A 22,515-nucleotide genomic window follows, 5' to 3' on the forward strand; every position below is an offset into this window, starting at 1 on the left:
AAAAAATTTTCAGCACGCATTTAATATTATCCTCCTTTATTAGCTTTAATAACAATAATTAGTGTTTTGATCAACGCGAGTGTTTTCGTTGATTCGAAAAGCTGTTCCTTATCGGAGTTTTTGCCTTTCGTTGTAATGATCTATTATCGTGATAACCAGGCTGTTTACTGTATTCTGCATTTCATATTACTGGTAATATCACTACATTCCTTTCATTAATCCGTGCTTGTGTATATAAACCTTTCTACCACTGCTAGTAACAGTAAGAGGTTTCATCGCCAATAATGAACAAGATTTTTCAATTTTGTCAAATTGCTCTTTAGAGTGGGGTTTTTACTTAAATACAGATAACACGCATGAATTAAAGTTCACATGTAAAATATTATTTTAACAAATCGATCCTTGTATTAGTGTAGATTGGATGTATTAGTGAGATTTGATAGCGAAAACTGTATAGCCTTACTTCAAAAGTTACTGATCTTGTTCTTCCCGCCAGTATTACTAATTACAATCAAGGAAGAAAGCGATTGTGCCGACGACACGTTTCTCTGTCCATTTATCATGAGAGGGACCTATTTTGTCAAGAATAAACCATCGAAATCAGTATGAAAAAAATGGTTTGTTGGAACCGGGACCCTGAGAATAAACTTATGCTATAGTCTTTCGAAAATTCTCGCGGTTACGATGCAATTAGTGGTTAGTGGTTCATAAAGTACTGGTCATAATGAAATATCATCAGGACTACCGATGCTTTCAATTGAACTTCAGGTTAAATTTTCTAAGGTGTACGTAAACCAAACATTATTGTCATAGCACAAAACTTTCGTATAAGTCAATCGAATAAAAACACGAACGACGTGTAGTATTGTTTTTTTTTGCAACTGTCCTGAAAATCTAAAAATCCATGGTTGAACTTTTCAATGATGTTGGGGCTTATTACGAATGTCACCTCACGGTGAGAACGAAGTGAAAAAATCTCACGGTGAAAAAAGACGCGTGCAAATCAAATGGGAATCACTTTCACCGTGCCTATTACGGTTGTCACTTCACCGTAAAGTGACTCCCGTAATAAGCCCCGTTAGCAAATGATGAATGAAAGTATCAAATTTTTTAATCAGCAAGGTGATGCCCAATGATTTTTTCAAATGAAAAAGAAAAACTTGCGAAATCTGTTGATACACTTTTGCTGAATAAATTGTATTTCAGATTTTAGTTAGGAGCAGGCCCGGATTTGAGGGTTGGCAAAGGGGGCAGATGCCCCGGGCTCCCGATTCGAGGGGCCCCCCTAGTCCTGGACCGACGTTTTTTTTTTGCACGTCACCTTCCCAGAACGTTATCCTAAATGTTTTTAAAAAAAATAGGGCCCTCACAAACAAATTTGCCCCGGGCCCCCCACCGTCTAAATCCGGCCCTGGTTAGGAGTTTGAATTTAAAAACAAATATTGCTAAAATGCCTTGAAATGATGGTCCTTAAACAGCACATTATTACATTAATGTTTCGTTTAAGCAAAAGAGATACCAAATCATAGATTTATCTCCGCAAGATAAATAGGAAAATATTGATAATATCCAGATAGAGATTGAGTGCAGCGAATATGTATTCCTCCGGGCTAATGGAATACTTGTGATTGCCGCCCATCATCATTTGAGTGTCATAAACTAGGTAAAATGAGAACAGTAATGCACCACAAGCGGAGTAGACGGAACTTGCCACACTTCCGGGGAAGAATGCCACGATAATGCCAAACAAAAACACTAGCAGAAGAGCAACAAACAAGAAACCGCCCATCATCGTGAAATCCCATTTGGTTTGCAGCGAGAATAAGGTCAATCCAAAGCATATGGCACAAGTGATGCCCACGGCAGTAAACACCTTTAAAAAAATGAAAATTAGGCAGAAATAGAGCAAATTTTTTGTTTCCAAGTTTACCTCTTGAGCATCATAGCGAATTGTGAAGATTCCGAGCATCAGCCCTTGCGCTACGGTGAAAATAGCCAAGAAAATAAAGTTATGCGGTGTTTTCCGTCGGATTTCACCGCAGCAAGCCATTATGATTAGAACCCCAAACATCACGACGAAGGATGTCACTGCAATCCATGGATTATTGATGGTCCAAAGTTTTGCCGAATCGTTGTATACAAATAAAGCGATAAAAGCCATAGTTATTGCGAGTTGAACCTGAAGCAAGGTAGAGTTACATTACAAGACAAAATTTTCATTGTGCAGCAGTAATACTCACAGTTAAGATTAGGTACACTTTTCTTATGAAGCCCTTCCTAATCGATTCTTCTGAGAAAGTCATGCCACGAATTTCAACCTGGCTTTCTGGGTCCAGATGTGTGGTTAAAGTTTTCGCTGCCTGACTGGTACCTTCCATGTTTTGGTACGGTATTTCTGCCATCTTCACCTGTAATTTTATTAAATTGTAATTAACGTTGCATTGTACTAATGAACTCGTAATCCAACATTTACTATCATTAACACGATGAATATCTATTCAATACATATTTATTAACTGGTATCAATTATTATCAACACAGCTCTGTGGACTCCATTAGTTAACTGCATAACTTTTTGCGATTTTTACATTGCGGGGGTTACCCGGATTTTCCACTTGAGAAAAAGCAATCCAGTTCTAATCTAAATGGCATAATAATTGTTTAACAGATCAATGTAGGCTTTAAACAAAGTTAAAACAATCAAATTACGCCCTACATAAAATACAATGGAAATGTACTCTTCTTAATTCTACAAAATAAAATTGACGACTCCAGACGAATTGTTACGTATGAAAACATATTACCTAGCTTATGTTAAACTAATCATTTGATCAAGTAATCAGTACATTAGATATTAATAAATAAAATTAGTAAACTTACCACCGATAAATTTCACTAATTTATTGATTTTGAAGGTAATTCCTGGTAAATTTGAGTCACTCAACCAACAAACACTGCTAAATGGTGAAATTGGTTTTGCAAAGTTGATGATGTTATGCCGTTCTTGGTGTGGGAAAGAGAGAAAAACATCATTGCTAGAGAAACTGCACACTATACAGAGCAAACACCGCTGTGGTGAATGTCACGCCAAATCGGGCTGTTTTTATGAAAAATCATATACGGAAATTCCCGTTTTGGTGTAAAATTTACACTCACGATGAGTGTTTTGTCGGTTCTGTAGTGTATAGTCTCTGTAAACGTCATTGCTTGTCATCATTAAAAATCATCGACACCATGACCCAATGACATATACACAGGCAAGATAGAAGTAGGTATTGCGGTTCTTTTCTAAAATCCGCAGACAATCAAACAAGTTGCGCGCAACAGAGTTGTGCGCCTGCCAAAAATACATTCCGCTTCTTGTGAGTAAGGTTACAAGCGTATTATTGCCCATGTGTGTTTTTTTTCTTTTATGGCAAATATGTTTGGACATGTAAAACGTATTTTTTATGTTGAAAGCAATCGTCTGGTGCAGTAAACAATAGAATTTAACAGACCTACTTGTCTAACAGTATATTAAATGAGCTTAAAATATTTGAATGTATGTTCAATTATACATATTATACCCTGGCGCACAATTCAATGACAGAAAAATAACTCAACAATATGCTGAAATTTCTCGAAAATCACAATATTAATCTGGATTAGTAAATAATAAAAATACCCAAACAACGCGTACTGTCGATCTCGTGGAACATCAAGAGCCAGAGCCTACTAGCTGCAGCGGTGGGCACCGCTCTAACTGAAAATTTAGCAATCACTGAACGCTAAATTCATATTAGCGGAACTTTCGCTAGTCGCTAACTCAATATAACTTAAATTATAATATGGTTGTATTTATTTCCCCTGAAAACGAAAATAATTGCATTTGAGTGCTATTTACTACAGACGGTGTTATGAACAGATACGCAAAGAGTGAGGTCGAAAACTCCAAGTGAACCGTCAAATCGAGGACTTGGAGCCTCGTAAACAAACAAACAAAAGTAAACAAACTCAGGAGTGTTACTTTTCGTACAGAATGTGTATTGTAATCAATATAATTGTTGTGAACCACGTGCAATTATGGTTTGAACGAAAAATGTGTTTATTATGCTTGTATTAAGAGTGATGCATTGAAAATTAAAAAAATGTATAAACAAGCTTTGAAACTCAGTTATATATTGTCCTTTCACAAAAAAATTAGAATGCAGGGTATTTTTAAGAAAAAGAAGAAGCAACACCCGCAACTGACAGACATCTCAAACACTGCACTATAAAAAAATGTCACGATTACTTCAAGTGTTTTTGCACTAGACTCAATTCGTCACATCACACTGCAAGTTGAAGTGATGCAGTGTTGATTTCTCGAAGATTAACACTTTCCAATGAAATGATCTTGCGTTTGAAACAGGTTAATGGAAATCACCATCGTATTATAATGAATATCTCTTGTATTAGCACCACTGTTTAAATCAATTGAATTACAGCTGCAATTCCAATTGACAAACGTCAAAACCATAAAGCGAAACAAAAATGTGACGATGGCGAACGGCGCAAGCACATTAACCCAAAGATCAAAATTTTATTCGAGCGTAAGTTTCATTGAATCTTTTAAATTAAATTAACAATAAAACGACTTTTTACAGACCCTGAAATCTATTGCATCGATACAGTGACAGGGATCATCTCTAGGATCATCTTGTTATTAAATTAAAAATCTAAAATAAAATAAAAAGGAGAAATCTAAATTAAAAAGAAGTCTCTTGAATTTATTGTGAATTTATATAACTATCCAACTGACCGACATTCCGTATCTCAAACATAAGTATATCAACAAAGATTAACATAACAACAGAAAATAAAGTGATTTGCGGTTGAATCCATCGTTCTTTCCAATAATATATTTCTAAAGATTTTCATTCAACTCTGAAATGTTAAGCAAGTTGTGCGAATTCAACAGCAAATCACTTTACTTTGACGTGATTTTTATTAACTCACACACTCGATACACGTTCAACTGGGGATAGTAAAATGTTCGTAATTGAAATACAAAAATATCCGAATAAGTTTTATTCTCTACACCTCATTAGTTAATTAGAGTCTTTTTATTTGTTTCTTAGGTTTTCGTTTGTCTTGATCGAGCAAAGAATATCATATTCATCATCAAATGCATGTACGATTTATTGCCATCAGCGATCAGCGCCTAGATCGGTTAGTGAATATGATACGACAACTTTGGGTACGGGTTTGTTAAAGTTCGCATGCTTTTGGTGATTTGATGTATTTATCACAACAATGCCATGATATATGAAATAAAAGTCGAGGGACAACTATGTCTATAAAGCTCAATTTTGAAGATGCAGGAGACAGACATAGAAACGATGCGCTGTAGACTTTTGCGGTACTGGAAGACATTTATGCTATCTCAGGAAACAAATTTTCAAAAAAAAAAAGACTTTCTGAAGCATAGGAATTCTCAAGCTGGAACCAACAGAAGTTATGGGGAAACTAGGCCTTCGAATTTCGTTTAGCGGTAGGGCTCAGAAGCTTCGGTTTTTCGAAAAATGTCCTCAATGGTAAGGATAAATTGAAGCTGAGAGAGTTCCCAGCTAAAAAATATATAAATATTTTTTTTACCACAAAAGATCAAAATAATGGTCGCAGTGGTCCAAATCTTACAAAAAAAACCTAAATTAATCCACCTAGCGGTCAGACCCAGCCTTTTTCATTCAAACCTTTATATGTAAAAATAGATTTACATGAACGCTTCAATTCAATAAATGTTTATTAACTTTTTATATTATAAAATATTGATGTTGTATTCTATACATATAAAAATGTAGTCTGGTCTGTCTGGCTGTTTGATCCATATAGGCTCGAAAACTACCGAACCGATCGACGTGAAAATTTGTATGAAGGGGTTTTTGGTCCCGATAAAGGTTCCTATGATGAGATCCTTCCCTCTTCTGGAAAGGATGGGTCCAATACAAATGAAACATACATTTCTGCACAACTCAATAACAAACCAAGCAAATGAAACCAAATTTGGCATGTGGATGTTCTAAAGGGTAATAAATATGTCCATAATGGTTCGACGCCCTCCCTCTTATGGAAGCACATGTTTATGCACAAATTTCTGCACATCTCGCGAACTAATCAACTAAATGGAACCATATTTGGCCGATGAATGTTTTAGTGGCAACAAATATGTTCCATAATCGACCTCAGGCAACATTTTGGATTGTAAGATGGCAACTTCCGGTTTCTAGAAAACAGCCAAAAATGGACGATTTCCACCCAATATAATAATATCCGGATAAAGAAAGATACACAGGAGCTAAATTCGACCACAGATACCATTTTGAATTCTAAGATGGCGACTTCCGGTCTCGGAAAAAACAGCGGCAAACGACCAAATACCACCCAATATGAGTATTTTCGGAATCGTAATGATGCACTGGAGCCACAAATCGACTTCAGACACCATTATGAATTGTAGGATGGCAACTTGTGGTTTCTGGGAAACGGCCAAAAATGGCCGATTTCCGTCTAACATGAGTATCTCCGGATCTAGAATGATACACAGCAGCTGAAATCGACCACACATCCCATTTTGGATTCCCGGTTGACGACTTCCGGTTCCTGGGAAACAGCCGAAAATGATCGAATAACACCCAATATGGGTGTTTCTCAACCAGAATGACGCTCAGAGGCCAGAAATTATCTTAAATACCATTTTGAAATCCAAGATGGCGACTTCCGGTTTGTGGAAAATAGCCTAAAATTACCAAATACCATCCAATATGAGTATCTCTGGAACTAGAATGATGCAATGAGCTAACGATTGACCTCAAGCACCATTTTGAATCGCTAAATGGCAACTTCTAGGAAACAGTCGAAAATAGACCAAATAATACTCAACATGGATATTTCCGTAATCGAGATGATGCATAGAAACCAAACATTGACCCTTGACACTATTTTGAATTCAAAGACGACCACTGTTAGTTTCTGGAAAACAACCAAAATAACTAAACACCTCCCAATATGAGTATTTCCGGTGTCAGATTGATGCCAGAAAATTTGCTGAAAATGACCAAATACCACCCAATATGAATATATTCAGAATTAGGGCGATGTACAGAAGCCAATAGTCGAGGATGTTGTCATTTCGATAAAACCAATCATTTCAAACGATTTTTTTTTTGACTTTGATCATATCCTATGGCCGATTCGTCGTGCATTTGCAGGCTTTAAGCACATCGCAAGGAATTAATGAACGTTCAAATAGTACAAAACCACATTTAAATTATGTTGAGACCACATATATCAATCAAAGTAGGTATAGTTTTGAATAGCCTTTGAATTTCTTTTCTTCCCATAACTTTTAAGCCACATATCAAATTGTTATGAAGTTTGTTATTTGTAAGTTTGAGAGATGACTCGTTCGTATGACACTGGTTCTGTTCAAATAAGTCATTAAAATAATAGACTTTCGTTGTTTTATTAACAATTTAATACATAACGGTGGCTTAAGTTCAATTATAATCAAATGAAATGGGAACGTATAGGGCAGCCAAACTTTGAAACCACGTGTTCAATCATAATTCATCAGGTAACCCTCAACTGGCCCGCTCATCTGATAATAATAATCAAATCGGTTGTGGAGTTTCTGAGATAATGACGCTTCGTGATTTTCATATTTTGGTACTTTACAGACGAAGTTACAGTCCGATTACAGTAAAATTCAATAGGGTGTTACGAGGCAGCTAGACTTATTAGTTGACACTAATTTTGTGGAAATCGGGTCAGACATCTCTGAGAAAAGTGAGTGAGTTCAAGTAGTCTTCGGAATATGTTCCTTTTCATTGCTGGATTTCACATTTTCAAACATAACAGGCAAAGTAATAGTCTGATTGCAAAACGAATCAATAGGGTCTTATGAGGCAACCAGACCTTCCATTTGACACTGATTTTATGAAAATCGGTTCAGCCATCTCTGAGAAACATGAGTGAGATTAAGTAGTCTCCAAAACACGTTTCTTGTCATAACTTTTGAACCACAACTTCAATCTTTGTGAAATTCAAAACTTAAAGGTATTTCAGGTAGCCCGTTCATTTGAAATCAATTTTGTTCAAATCGGTTGTGTAGTTTTTGAGATAATGATGTTTCATGATTTTTAAATTTTGATACATAACCTCTAAACTAAAAATCCGATTACAATGAAATTTAATAAGGTCTTATGGGACAATAAGACCTTTCATTTGCAATTAATTTTATGAAAATCGGTCCAGCCATCTCTGAGAAAAGTGAGTGTGAATAAAAATCTGCACATACACACACACACACACACATACAGAAAATTATTGGAAATTAGTAAGCTGCGACCCAGCTGTGTTCAACATAGCAATCTATTAATACACACACACACATACAAAAAAAAATATTGGAAATTAGTGAGCTGCGACCCAGCTGTGTTCAACATAGCAATCTATTAATAAGAGAGCAATCAATAAATATTATTATACTTCCAACTGTCATACGAACTAGACGTTCTCATTCCACACTCTCAATAAATTATTGGGCCCCCGTGAGAACGTTCTATTGGAAGATTCTCAAGTTTTTTTGAAAAATTTTTCACTCAAAATAAAATAAGTTTGATCAAGAAAATGACTACTGTTCCTGCCGGATATTCAAGTGCTGCTGGTAGTAGCGTGTCCACATCAAGCCTTCCCGGAATTGAGCGGCTCACAGGACGAGAAAATTGGGCCACCTGTAAGTTTGCCGTTGAAACATTCCTGGAGCTCGAAGACCGAAGACCGGTGCGTCGTGAAACCGAAGTTGCAATTAATTTCATTTGCAATTAATTTTATGAAAATCGGTCCAGCCATCTCTGAGAAAAGTGAGTGTGAATAAAAATCTGCACATACACACACACACACACACACACACACACACATACAGAAAATTATTGGAAATTAGTAAGCTGCGACCCAGCTGTGTTCAACATAGCAATCTATTAATACACACACACACACACACATACAGAAAATTATTGGAAATTAGTAAGCTGCGACCCAGCTGTGTTCAACATAGCAATCTATTAATAAGAGAGCAATCAATAAATATTATTATACTTCCAACTGTCATACGAACTAGACGTTCTCATTCCACACTCTCAATAGGTTATTGGGCCCCCGTGAGAACGTTCTATTGGAAGATTCTCAAGTTTTTTTGAAAAATTTTTCACTCAAAATAAAATAAGTTTGATCAAGAAAATGACTACTGTTCCTGCCGGATATTCAAGTGCTGCTGGTAGTAGCGTGTCCACATCAAGCCTTCCCGGAATTGAGCGGCTCACAGGACGAGAAAATTGGGCCACCTGGAAGTTTGCCGTTGAAACATTCCTGGAGCTCGAAGACCGAAGACCGGTGCGTCGTGAAACCGAAGTTGAAGGAAGATGGAACCTACGAAACCGTGAATACAGACAAAGATCGAAAGGCAAGAGCGAAGATCATCCTACTTCTTGATCCCGTTAATTACGTCCACGTCCGGAAAGCGAAGACAGCCCGAGAAGTATGGTCGAAGCTGGAGAAGGCATTTGAGGACTCGGGCCTAACAAGACGAGTCGGGCTTTTGCACAAGCTAATCAAGACGGAGCTGTCATCGTGTGATTCCATGGGCGACTATGTGAACCGAATTATTACTACAGCGCACCAGCTGGATGGAATCGGTTTTGCGATCTCAGGCGAGTGGGTAGGATCTCTACTGCTGGCCGGGCTTCCTGATGAGTATCGTCCAATGATCATGGCGCTGGAGAATTCAGGCACACCAATCACTGGAGATGCCATCAAAACAAAGTTACTACAGGAAATGCAGGGACCGATGGATTCGGCATTCGCTGCGGGTAAGAAAGGCAATCGAAGCAACAAGCAGGTAAAGAAATCTGAACCCCCCAAAGGTCCAAAGTGCCGAAAATGCCAGAAGTACGGCCATATAGCAAAAGAGTGTAAAAGTGCACAAAAATCCAACGCATTTTGTGCAGTCCTGTCGACATTGGTTTCCACCAAAGACGATGATTGGTTCTTTGATTCGGGAGCAAGCGTGCACATGACCCGGAACGAAAACCTGTTGGTAAAAATCAAGCGTACTACTGGTACATTGGTAGCTGCAAACGGTGGCAGTATGAACGTGGTAGCAACGGGTTCATTGTTTCTAAAGCCTCGGTGCCAACAAGAGACAATTCCGGTGCGAGAAGTTCAGTTGCTACCGGAGCTCAGCGCAAATCTGCTCTCCGTGAGCCAAATTGTGAAAAAGGGGCACACCGTGAAATTCACCAACGACGGATGTAAAGTGGTCAATATGGATGGCGACGTTATCGCGACCGGAATCCAAAACGACAATCTTTTTAAACTGGAACAGCGTCAGCAAGATACGAAGAGCGCTTTGGCTTGTTCGTCTGCTGTAAGCATGGAGGTTTGGCATCGAAGATTGGGACACTTGAACATCAATAGCATTCAACGATTGGCCGAAGGTTTGGTCAGTGGCGTGAAAATCAATGGCGGTAAACAAGAAGACTGCAAAATTTGTTCGAAGGGCAAACACAGCAGACGTCCCTTCAGCAAGCAAGGTTCCCGCGCAGAGGAAAAACTCGCCGTCGTTCATTCCGACATATGCGGTCCAATGGAGGTGAGTTCGGTTGGAGGAAGTCCATATTTTCTCGTACTCGTAGATGACCAATCCCGACGCATGTGGGTGTATTTTCTAAAAACAAAATCGGAGTCAGAAGTCTTGAAAGCATTCAAGGTTTTTTCTGCAATGGCGGAACGACAATCTGGCTTGAAACTCATGGTACTAAGTACCGATAACGGAAAGGAATACGTCAACCACGGTTCCGAGGGCTATTTGAAGCAGCATGGAATACGGCATCAGACAACGAACGACTACACTCCGGAGCAGAATGGCATGGCAGAGCGAGCCAACCGATCTATCGTAGAGCGTGCTCGCTGCATGTTGTTCGAAGCAGGACTACCAAAATCGTTCTGGGCGGAAGCTGTTTCGACGGCTGTCTATTTATTAAACCGTTCGCCAACTCATGGTCACGATATTACTCCAGAGGAAGCTTGGTGCGGAAAGAAGCCAAATCTTTCCCATGTCCGACTGTTCGGAACTAAAGCCATGGTGTACATCCCGAAGCAGAAGCGAAGGAAGTGGGACGCTAAATCTCATGAATGTGTGCTGACTGGTTTCGACGAAGACACGAAAGGGTACAGGCTGTACGATCCAAAGTCAAGGTACATTTTCAAGAGTCGGGAGGGGAATTTTATCAATGAATCGGGACAGAGTGCGGTTCAAGCAGTGCAAGAAATCCAACGAAGTCGTAAGCTGATCCAGCTGAGTTTTGAGGACGTCGTTTCACTGTCACCCGAAGTTGAAGACCAGCCACCCCAAGTTGAAATATATCTGAAGATGAGGGCGAATTTTTCACGGACTATGCGACCACTGATGCAAATGAAGATACCAGCGAAGCTACTAGCGATGATTCTGTGATTGAAGTAACTCCTGTGCTCCCACCGCGACAATCTTCATATCCACCTGATTCACGGGTGTTGACGCGCAGCGGTCGGGAGCACAAACTACCCGGCAAGTATAATCATTTCCATGTACCGAGCAAAGGTTTGCCGCATATCAATCCCCTACAGAATCCATTCGATGAAAACCACTCAGATGATAGCGAGCCAACCACAAATACTGACAACCAGGGTCAGTTCAGCGGTATTGCGGAATCCACTAGTCAGGCCAAGGCCAGGAGGAGCGAGGATGATCCGGTGACGCAGCAGGATGCATTGTCGCAAGACGACTCCGAACGCTGGAAGAAGGCTATGCAAGAGGAATACGACGCGCTGATCAGCAACAAAACCTGGACGTTGACGGAACTACCGAAGGGCAGGGCGGCCATCAAATGCAAGTGGGTTTTCAAGACAAAGCATGATGCAAGTGGAAACGTGGATCGATATAAGGCCCGCTTAGTAATCAAGGGCTACTCACAGCGAAAGGGGGTGGACTACGACGAAACCTACTCGCCTGTAGTTCGTCACAGTTCACTGCGGTACCTGTTTACGTTGACGACCAAATACAATTTGCTAGTGGATCAGATGGATGCGATTACTGCGTTTCTCCAGGGAGATCTGGACGAGGAAATTTTCATGGAGCAACCACCATGTTTTGTGAAACTCGAAGGATGCCCGCTTGTGTGTCGCTTGAACAAGGCACTCTATGGACTCAAACAATCCAGCAGAGTTTGGAACGCCAAACTGGACGCTGCGCTGAAGAAGATGGGACTTATCCAATCCGATTACGACCCGTGCTTATATTACTGGATCCAAGATGGAAAGATTGTGTTTGTTGCGGTGTACGTTGACGACGTGCTGATATTTGCTAACAGTGAAGTAGTTAAGGACGATATCAAGGCAAAGCTCAGCAGTAAATTCCGAATGAAGGACTTGGGACCTGTGATGAGCTGCTTGAGTATTCGTGTTACCCGTGCGGAAGGTTCAGTGTCGCTGGACCAGGAGGCTTATATTGATTCCATCTTGCGTCGATTCAATATGTCAAATGCGAAGGCTGTCACTACTCTAATGAATGCTGCAGAAAAGCTCACGAAAGAATTAGCACCGAAGACACCGGAAGAGATTGAACGAATGAAAGTGTTGTAATATTGGCGCACCCCTCGTCCATTCCAATACAACTACTATTATAATGCTTCATACTACTACTACTATCGATAGGCTGTACAAGTCTAAGAACAAGAGAGTGTAAAATCAATCAGTGATAGACCACCGCGTGGTTAAGTCCGCTCATAATAAATACTCGTTAAATCGTAGAATACGGAGTTTTATTTACGACGAGAACATGGTGTCAGATGCTGACACGGACTAGTTAGTCATTTGTTGTATTTGTATTTCCCCGAAATAAAAAAACGGGAGTGAAGAACATTTTGGACACGTTTTGTGAAGGCATCGGAAGCCATTTTGTAATACGGGTGATTTTTGCATATAGGAATTCGGAATCCTCATCGATATGGATGCTACACAATTCCAACACTTTATGACCCAACAGGCAGAATTTCTGATGAGGCTGATGGAGTGACCACTGCGGTCAATCAACAGCCGTCGCCGTCGTCGAGAATTCCAGTTCCCCAGCCATCACCGTTAGTCGTAGACGGCGACATGGAACGAATATTCGAGAGCTATTGGGATGAACCAGTGGCCGATTGCAGAGAACGCCAAGAAAGTCAGCATTCTTCTTTCGGTGATCGGAGAGACGGCCAGAAGAAAATATTTCAACTTCGAATTAACTGCGCAGCAGCAGGTAGATCCGATCACAGCATTGGCCGCCATCAAGGAAAAAGTCGTGGCGAAGCGAAACATTATTATCGATCGGTTAGATTTCTTTTCGGCTGGTCAACCCTCGCATGAGTCGATCGATGATTATTCAACACGTCTCAAAACTCTTGCAAAGTTGGCGAAGCTTGGTAATCTAGAAAATGAGCTTATCACGTTTAAGATCGTTACGGCTAACCGATGGTCACAGTTGAGGACAAAAATGTTGTCGATGACTGACATAACACTAATGAAAGCCGTGGATATGTGTCGGGCCGAAGAGATCGCGGCCAAGCGGTCACTGGATCTGGCGATGTCAACACCTAAAACGGCAGATGTCAACAAAGTAAGTAAAGATAAATCAGTAAAAGGATCACTTCGATGCAAGTTCTGTGGAGATCGCCACGAATTTTCCAAAGGATCTTGTCCTGCCCTGGGAAAGCGCTGCTACAAGTGTAACGGTAAAAACCATTTTGGAAAAGTTTGCAAAGCTAACAAAAGACCGAAGAATCGGCGATCTCGACGAATAAAGGAAGTGAAGGATGAGAGCAGTGAATCCAACGACGCAACGTCATCGGACGATAACACTTTATCGGAAGAATCAGTACAAGATCGGGAAAATATTCGACAATTCGGACCGCGGCGGTAGCGTATTAGCGAAACTTGATTTGAAATTCGCCAACGACTGGAAATCCGTAACTTGTGAAGTCGACACCGGGGCTAATACAAGTCTGATCGGATTCTCGAGTCTTGCTAAGCTTAGCGGAATTGACAACCCACCGGTACAGCCTTCCAAGCTGCGGCTTCAAAGCTTTGGCGGTGGTCCTATCAACGTGTTAGGACAGGTCAAGATCCCATGCCGTCGAAATGATAGAAAGTATCTGTGGTGGATACGGCCCCTTTTAAGATAAGCAAAAGAAAGTAATATAAACTTAAGTAGTGTAAACACTGTGATCAGTATAAACGCTATCACGCCACCCGCGCGAGGAACGGGCGAAGGCGATTATGCTGAGCACAGCATTAAAGGTCACGTATCGATCTGCGATCGTGCGGCCTGTATAGGCTAAGAAATAGAAATAATAAAGCATTATTGAATCAACCGTACACTCGAGAGGTTCGAGCTCTCTTTTAGTAACCGAAACCCACATAAACACATATATACAACCACCAACTTTTCATGGCGATCCTGCCAGGAGCCGATCCTATGATGGTGTATCGGTTCGGCGTCGCTTTACTGAAAACTTTGAACCCAGTTATGAAGTGTTTGAAATTGTGCAACAAAGATATACAAATGTAAAATGTTCAAAACAGTGAACAATAACCCGAAGAGCAGTAGAAAATGAGCAGTATCAGTCAGTGGAATTGTGCAACGTAAAGTTAACGATGAGGCGATCAGAAGATTCCAGTTTCGTAAAGAGATAGCGATATAAAAGTGCAAAAACACGGGACGCAGAACGCACAGCACGTTCTATCGCCCTCTTGACAGACGTTATTGCTGAAAAATAAACAATTATGAGCAATCACGAACAATAAGTAAAAAAAAAAAAATGGATAGATCCCATAGAGCCGCAATTTCTAGTGCATTCCTTGTGCAATATTGCCGTCATCATCTAACGCAATTAAGAGACACTTTGTACGACCATATCAAACAACGATCATTTATGCCGGAAGAGGCCGAAGCATACTTGAAACTTTCGGAACACCTGTACCACCTAGCTACAAATGCAGCCATCGGATATAGCGCACCAACGACAACTTTCAACGCTCTGGCAGCGCTATACGATGAAATAGATACAGTGCTGTTGTGGAATAATATGGGAAATCACTGAAATATACAATGGGCCAACTCGTTTTAGACTAAAGGAGAGTATCGTGAGTTGTTTAATAAAACTTCGCAATATTTAAAAATATACCTTTTAGGTAACAACAAGAATATAAGTATTCTATTTTACTTATGGAGTAGCAACGAAAAAAAAAAAAATAAAAACACTAATCCACGTATACGTGTAAGTAGATATGGATATATATATATATATATATATATATATATATATATATATATATATATATATATATATATATATATATATATATATATATATATATATATATATATACGTATTTTCCTCGTATCAAAAACACTCTATACTTATTATGACCATTCCAGTCTGAAAGATATATATATATATATATATATATATATATATATATATATATATATATATATATATATATATATATATATATATATAAATAAATAAATAAATAAATAACTACGTAACATACAACCTATGCTTTAATGCTAAATGGAAAAAATTTTTGAAGCTGGTGACACTCTAAACAAGTTGCTAGCTAGTTAAAAAAAAATTTAAGAATTTGACAGCGCCGACTAGGCATAAAAAGATTAAAGCGGTATACGATCTATTACGAGAAATCAAGCAGATAACAGTAACCGCTGAAGGAACCGCCGACTATATTGTCATTAGAAAAAGATACAAAAAATTAAAAACAATAGCCATTGAGTGTTTGACCTTGTTAAAGGGAGACTTAAATTTAACGATTACAGAAAACGACCCAAGAGACATAGGAGACGAAGACGACGACAAAGAAAGTAATTTAAGCGAAATAAGCCAAAAAACGATCACAATGGCTCATAAAATTGATTTGGGAGTGGCTATCCGAGTCGTTGATAAATACGACGGGGATGCTGCTTCTCTCCAGTCATGGTTGGACAACGTGGATGTCCTACGAGCTGATGACCCGGAAGTACCGGAAGTCAGCTTTATTACCTTTCTCAAATCCCGATTAGTGGGCGCTGCACGCGGATCCCTCGAAGGAGTTCAAACCCTTGCGGTAGCGAAAGCCACACTTAAAGAGAAGTTTGCTGTCCAGCTCACCCCCATAGCGGTGGAGGCTGAATTGCGATCGTTAAAGCAGAGGAGTGGTAGAACTGTTACCGAATTCGGCAGTGAAATTTAAAAACTAGCCACGAAACTGGCAGCTGCATGGGTTTCCAAAGGCCCCCCATTTACTACCGAAGCTTCCGCTAGGCCAGTGGTGGAGCCTATAGCCGTACACACCTTTATAAATGGTTTAAGAGACAAATCGGCAGCTTATTTAGTAAAGTCCAGAAATCCAAAGACTTTGACTTTGGCTATTTCTGATGCATTGGAGGTTCAACCTCAATCATCGACGGAGCCAGCATTCTGGACAGAGTTCCCCATTTCAGTAATCATTTTAGTAACCGAAACCCAGGCCGTAGAGGAGGCCGCAGATTCAATAATAATAACCGTGGTTATCGTCATAATAACAATAATCAACGAAATTATAACCAAGGTTATTACAATAACAACCATGGTTACGATAACCACAACCCTGGATATTTTAATAACAATCAAGGATACAATTATAATAATCGAAGCAATCGACGTAACTTCAACAATAACCACAACAATCTTAATAATAACTATCCTAATAATAACTACCAAAATAATAATAACCACAATAACAATGGAAACAATGCTCCTCGGAATAACAACAACCTCAACAATAATAATAATCCCCAGAGACGAAATGCAAATGTGGCGGAGGAACCACAAGAGCAACAACCTCGAGCAGAAGCAAATGTAAGAGAGTTTTTTCGTGAGTAATTTTAGCGGCGAGAGAGCTCTAAGATTGAATTTCACAATAGATAACACTAATTTTCTTTTAGTAGTGGACAGTGGAGCTTCATGCTGTCTACTCGATAAGCGTCATTTAACGAAAAAATTAAATTCATATCTTGACACATCACGGATAATTGAAGTAAGTGGTGTAAATGGAGTAACCACTACACTAGGTACAATAGATACTTTTACAGAATATAATGGCTACATGTACCCGATTACGTTTCACATTATGGATGAGCTACCATCCAATGTCATAGGTTTAATTGGAACCAACTTTTTGAAAAAGTTTGGAGCAAAGATAAATTTTGAAAATTCTAAAATGACATTAAGAATCCCCCGATTTGAGGAAAATTTCATAATTCCTCCACGAACTGAAGTGATTACTTTTGTTGAAACTTGTTTCTCAGAACAAATGGTTATTCTAAATCAGGAGATACAACCACAAGTATACATTGCAGGAGCAATTGTAAAACCTGAAAAAGGAAAAACTCCTGTTAGGATACTGAACATAAAAAATAAAGCCGTGAAGGTTGATAATTTAAAACCTCAAGCAAAACCTTTAAAAAATTATGATATACTTGAGATTGACGGTGCATCAAAATATAATGTTGCTAGAACGAAAGAACTTTTATCAGAATTAAAACTGACTGAAATCCATGACAAGGACAGACCAGTGATAGAAAGATTGTGCATAAAATATAACGACATTTTTTGTTTGAAAGATGACAAATTAACAGTGACGAAAATTTATCAACCCTCGCTTACTGTTAAGCCAGATACACATCCTGTATATACCAGACCATATAAATTACCACAAGCTCACAAGGAAGAAGTCCAGAGACAAGTAGACAAAATGTTGAGCGAAAATATCATTGAGAACGCTATTTCTGAGTGGAATAGTCCTTTATTACTGGTTCCCAAGAAATCAGCTCAGGATGAAAGAAAATGGAGGTTGGTCATAGACTACCGCAAATTGAATAACGCATTGCAAGATGATAAGTTTCCACTTCCTAACATAGAAGAAGTGATTGAGTCGCTAGCAGGAGCGAAATATTTTTCTCATTTGGATCTTTCACAAGGATATTACCAATGTGAACTGAAGCCAGAGGATAGACCAATTACCGCTTTTGGTACCAGCGGAGGACAATATCAAATGACACGTCTTCCTATGGGATTAAAAGTGAGTCCTTCAACATTTTCAAGATAAATGACCGTAGCTATGTCAGGCCTTAATATGGAGAGATGTCTTGTTTATTTAGATGATATTATTGTTTTTGGAAAGACTCTGGAAGAGCACAATAGAAACCTTTCAGATGTTTTCGAACGTTTACGTAAAACAAATTTAAAACTCAATCCGCAAAAATGCAATTTTCTTAAAACCGAATTGTTGTATTTAGGACATTTGGTATCTGTAGAAGGAGTAAAACCCGATCCTTCAAAAATTGAAATAATAAAACAATGGAGTAGTCCACGAAGCGCAGATGAGGTAAAAAGGTTCGTTGCTTTTGCGAACTATTACCGTAAGCACATTAAGGATTTTGCGAAACTTTGTAGTCCTTTAAATAAATTAACTCGAAAAAATGAAGATTTTAGATGGACGGAGGAGTGTGAACGATCCTTTCAATACTTGAAGGAGTGTTTCATGAATCCACCAGTCCTCGATTACCCGAATTTTTCGGAGAGTAATATTTTTACCTTGCACACAGATGCATCGGGAAAGGCTTTAGGAGCAGTATTAAGTAATCAAAACACTGGACCCATCGCATTTGCGAGTAGGGCTTTGAATAAAGCTGAACTGAATTACAGCACTATCGAGAAGGAGTTATTAGGCGTCGTATGGGCAATACGCCATTTCAGACCATATTTATATGGCAGGAAATTTGAAATTTTTACAGACCATCGCCCATTAGTTTATTTATTTACACTAAATGATCCTTCAAGCCGATTAACCAAGTTCCGTTTGGCTCTAGAGGAATATAAGTTTGACGTTATATACAAAAAGGGCTCGGAAAACGTAGTAGCGGACGCGTTATCACGTATTTCGATCGAAGATCTTAAGGCTCTAACACCAGCAGGTACAGCTTTTATTTGTACCAGAAGTCAAACCGCGAAACAGAAAATACAGTCTGATACATCGGTTAAGATTGATACACCGAATAATTATATTGAAATAAAATTGGATCCATGAAGAAAAATGAAGCGCTAGAAGCTCAATTAGAGCAGGGTATTATTTGTATCGACCCTAATACGACATTGACTCACCTACGGGGAGTAATGAACCGATTAGTGGATCTTATCAAAGAAACCAAAATAGAAGGCCTAATCGTTAAAAATACGATTGAAAATAAAAAATTAAAGGACAAAATAGAAGTCCTCGATATAAAAGGCATGCCGCCTATAATTATATTAGGCAGAAATACTCGTCAAATAGACGATAGAAATGAACAAAAAATTATTATAAACGATTTCCATGTATTGCCAACTGCAGGGCATGCAGGAATAAGAAGAACAATTAATACTATAAAACAACGATATCATTGGAAAACCTTAGATAACGATGTTGTTTCATTTATAAAGAGATGTACACATTGTCAGAGAAACAAGAGCCATTACACTAAACAACCAATGCAGCTGACAAGCACAGCTAATCAAGCTTTCGAAAAAATATTTCTGGATATAGTAGGTCCATTATTGCCGGACGCAGGAGGTAACCAGTATATACTGACTACTCAATGTGATCTGACGAAATTTGTGACCGCAACACCTATTATGGACAAGACAACAGATGCCGTGGCCAAAGCGTTTGTTGAAAATGTCATTTTGAATTATGGTGTACCAGCACAGGTTCTAACAGATAGAGGTACCGAATTTATGTCTACTGTATTTGAAAAAATATGTAAACTATTACAGGTGAAGAAGCTGAATTCCACAGCTTACCACCATCAAACAATCGGAGCGTTGGAAAATTCGCATAAAGTTCTTGGAAATTTTCTACGCATACAAACGAACAACTCTTATGAAAGTTGGTCTGCCTGGATACCGTTTTACAAATTTGCCTATAATACAACGGTACATAGTGCAACAGGTAAGACTCCGTTCGAATTGCTTTTCGGAAGACTTTGCACCCTTCCTTCAAATCTAATTGGACAATACCAAACAGACCCAATATATAACATTGACGACTATACGAGTATTTTGAAATACAAGCTACAAGTTTCTCAAAGAGAAGCTAGGGAGAATCTTCTCAAAGTAAAGGCAGATAGAGTTTCAAAATATAATCAAAACGCCAAAGACACAAATTTTACAAAAGGAACATTGGTCCTCGTGAAGACCGAAAAGGGACCTAAATTAGAAACAAAATATAACGGACCATATGAAATTTTAGAAGATATGGGATCAAATGTAAAGATAGCAATTAAAAAAAAAAAGATTTAGACATAGTTCATAAGGACAGAATAAGAGAATTTTTAAAGTAAAAAAAAAAAAAAAAGAGAGAGAAGAACCTACATTCAGTTTTTCAGAAAGATAAGAAGATGAAACCAGAGTAGTTTATAATGATTATTTCCATGAATATTTTATATAAATGTTATTCTTATGCATAAACATTTTATACAAAAATATTTTTATATAAAAACATTTGATACAAAAACATTTTTATACAGATTTTAATATATGTATATGTACGTGTGTGTGTGTATATATGTATATATGTATATATATATATATATATATATATATATATATATATATATATATATATATATATATATATATATATATATATATATATATATATATATATATATATATATATATATATATATATATATATATATATATATATATATATATATATATAAATTATGCCGTGATTTATCGCGGGAACTAAAAAAAAACTTTATTACTACGATTAACACTTTAATGTCCGATCACTACTGAATTACACACAAGACTGAATTGAAAATTAAATCTAGAAAGCTTAAATAAACTAAATCCGCTGACTCGTCGTTCCTCCGGTGGTTCAATTCTGATGCAGCCTTTGTCCGCGTGGTTCGATCGAATCCTGCAGTCGTCATCGATTGTCAATTTATGGTTTCGTTGCTGGTTTGGTTTGCCGCTTGTTGCTACGGGCCTCAGCTGGGTTTTTGCTGACGTCTCGGCTCCGGGTGCGCCTAGGCCGGTCGGTCGTGGTGTAACGTCTCCCCCCTTAGATTGTCGTCCGTCCTCGGACGATTTTTCGAAAAGGACGAGCCTCGGTAAGGTTGCGGGTTCTCCTTTTCCAATGGTTCCTTTAGGTTCCGTGGTGGTTTCAGCATGCTTATGGATTTTCAGGATGGTATCTTCCTTAGATTTGGTTCTTCTGTTGATGATATAAATTGCAAAAGAGCAGAAAAAGGTTAGTGTGAGGAGAATTCCTCCTCCGATGGTTGTTGTCCTCTTCGAGCGATGCAGGTCCAACTTTATCTCTTGAAGACTGTTTAAGTGTTCCAGTTTGATGTGGGTGATCTCATTCCGCTCTTCCGAGTAGTTGAGTTGAATGAATTTCCTTCCATAGATTGGTATGAGGTATTCTTCGTGGTCTGTTAGATGCTTTTGACCATTAAATGTGAGATTCATCACCTTAATCGTACAATTGTCTGTTTCGACAATACTCGGGGTGTTGACTAATCTCGAGTTATTACATGAGTCGGAAATCAATACTTGTTGATTCGTATCCAATAGTATGATTCCTTTTTTGATTTCTTGTATTCTGATATGTTGCCTGACGGGTTTTAGGACACATTTTGGTGTCAAATGATTCAAAAGGTTGTTGATACAGTCGTCTTCGATAAGAGTTGTTGCTTCGCAGATGTCACAAATGTGCTCTTGTTTATAGATAATGTCTCTGTGCTTTGCCACCAGCTTGATGTCTGTACTGATTCGTGTGTTGTTTAAGTTGAGCGTCTGGATGTTGATCAGGTCGAACTCGTTGTCTTCTAGGATGGGTATTTTCGCCAAAATTAGGATTTCGTCGCCTTTTACAATTACGCTTCCTGAGCTGTATTGGAATATTTGATCTAAGTAATCCAGATTCAATTTTTGTGCTTTAAGTCTGTTATAAATGTACAATTTATCATCTAATGAAAATAAGTTTCTATTCAAAATGTTTAGCTTTGCAAATTCGATTTGTTCTTCTACGCTAGTGAGAATTTGAATTAACATGTCAAGGTTCATAATAAGATTAATGTATTCCAAGTCCGTATTGGTCGTAAGTGAGTTATTATTTTGGTCTACAATTTGTTTGTTTATTTTCCTGAGAATATCTGTAATATTATTCAGTTTATTCTGAATTCTTTCGTTTATAATTATTTGCCTTGATAAAGATTGAGAGAGTAAGTTTCCCTGTTTTTCTAACGTTTCTAAATTATGATTTATAATTTCCATATCATCGTTATCTGGATTGCCTGCAATAAGTTTAATTACTGATCCTAAAGCGTTAACTAAT

The 22,515-nt window shown here is 38.4% G+C and overlaps 1 protein-coding gene across 1 annotated transcript; it reads right to left on the reverse strand.

The window, feature by feature from the left end:
- Positions 1–1,168: 1,168 nt before the first annotated feature.
- On the reverse strand, positions 1,169–3,036 carry LOC129724593 (protein lifeguard 1-like). Its single transcript, XM_055679592.1, has 4 exons — positions 2,881–3,036; positions 2,241–2,408; positions 1,931–2,179; positions 1,169–1,873 (listed from the first exon to the last, which is right to left on the reverse strand). Exons 2-4 carry the CDS (start codon positions 2,400–2,402, stop codon positions 1,532–1,534), a joined length of 753 nt encoding a protein of 250 aa, XP_055535567.1. The 5' UTR covers positions 2,403–2,408; positions 2,881–3,036; the 3' UTR covers positions 1,169–1,531.
- Positions 3,037–22,515: the final 19,479 nt, after the last annotated feature.

This window comes from Wyeomyia smithii, chromosome 2 (assembly GCF_029784165.1).
Source record: "Wyeomyia smithii strain HCP4-BCI-WySm-NY-G18 chromosome 2, ASM2978416v1, whole genome shotgun sequence".
Taxonomy (NCBI): domain Eukaryota; kingdom Metazoa; phylum Arthropoda; class Insecta; order Diptera; family Culicidae; genus Wyeomyia; species Wyeomyia smithii.

Coding starts and splice junctions, on each gene's coding strand:
- LOC129724593 (XM_055679592.1), bottom strand. CDS start 2,402: ATGGCAGAAATACCGTACCAAAACATGGAAGGTACCAGTCAGGCAGCG. Junction 2,180..2,240: donor AAGTGTACCTAATCTTAACT/GTGAGTATTACT, acceptor ACCTTGCTTCAG/GTTCAACTCGCAATAACTAT. Junction 1,874..1,930: donor TTCGCTATGATGCTCAAGAG/GTAAACTTGGAA, acceptor ATTTTTTTAAAG/GTGTTTACTGCCGTGGGCAT.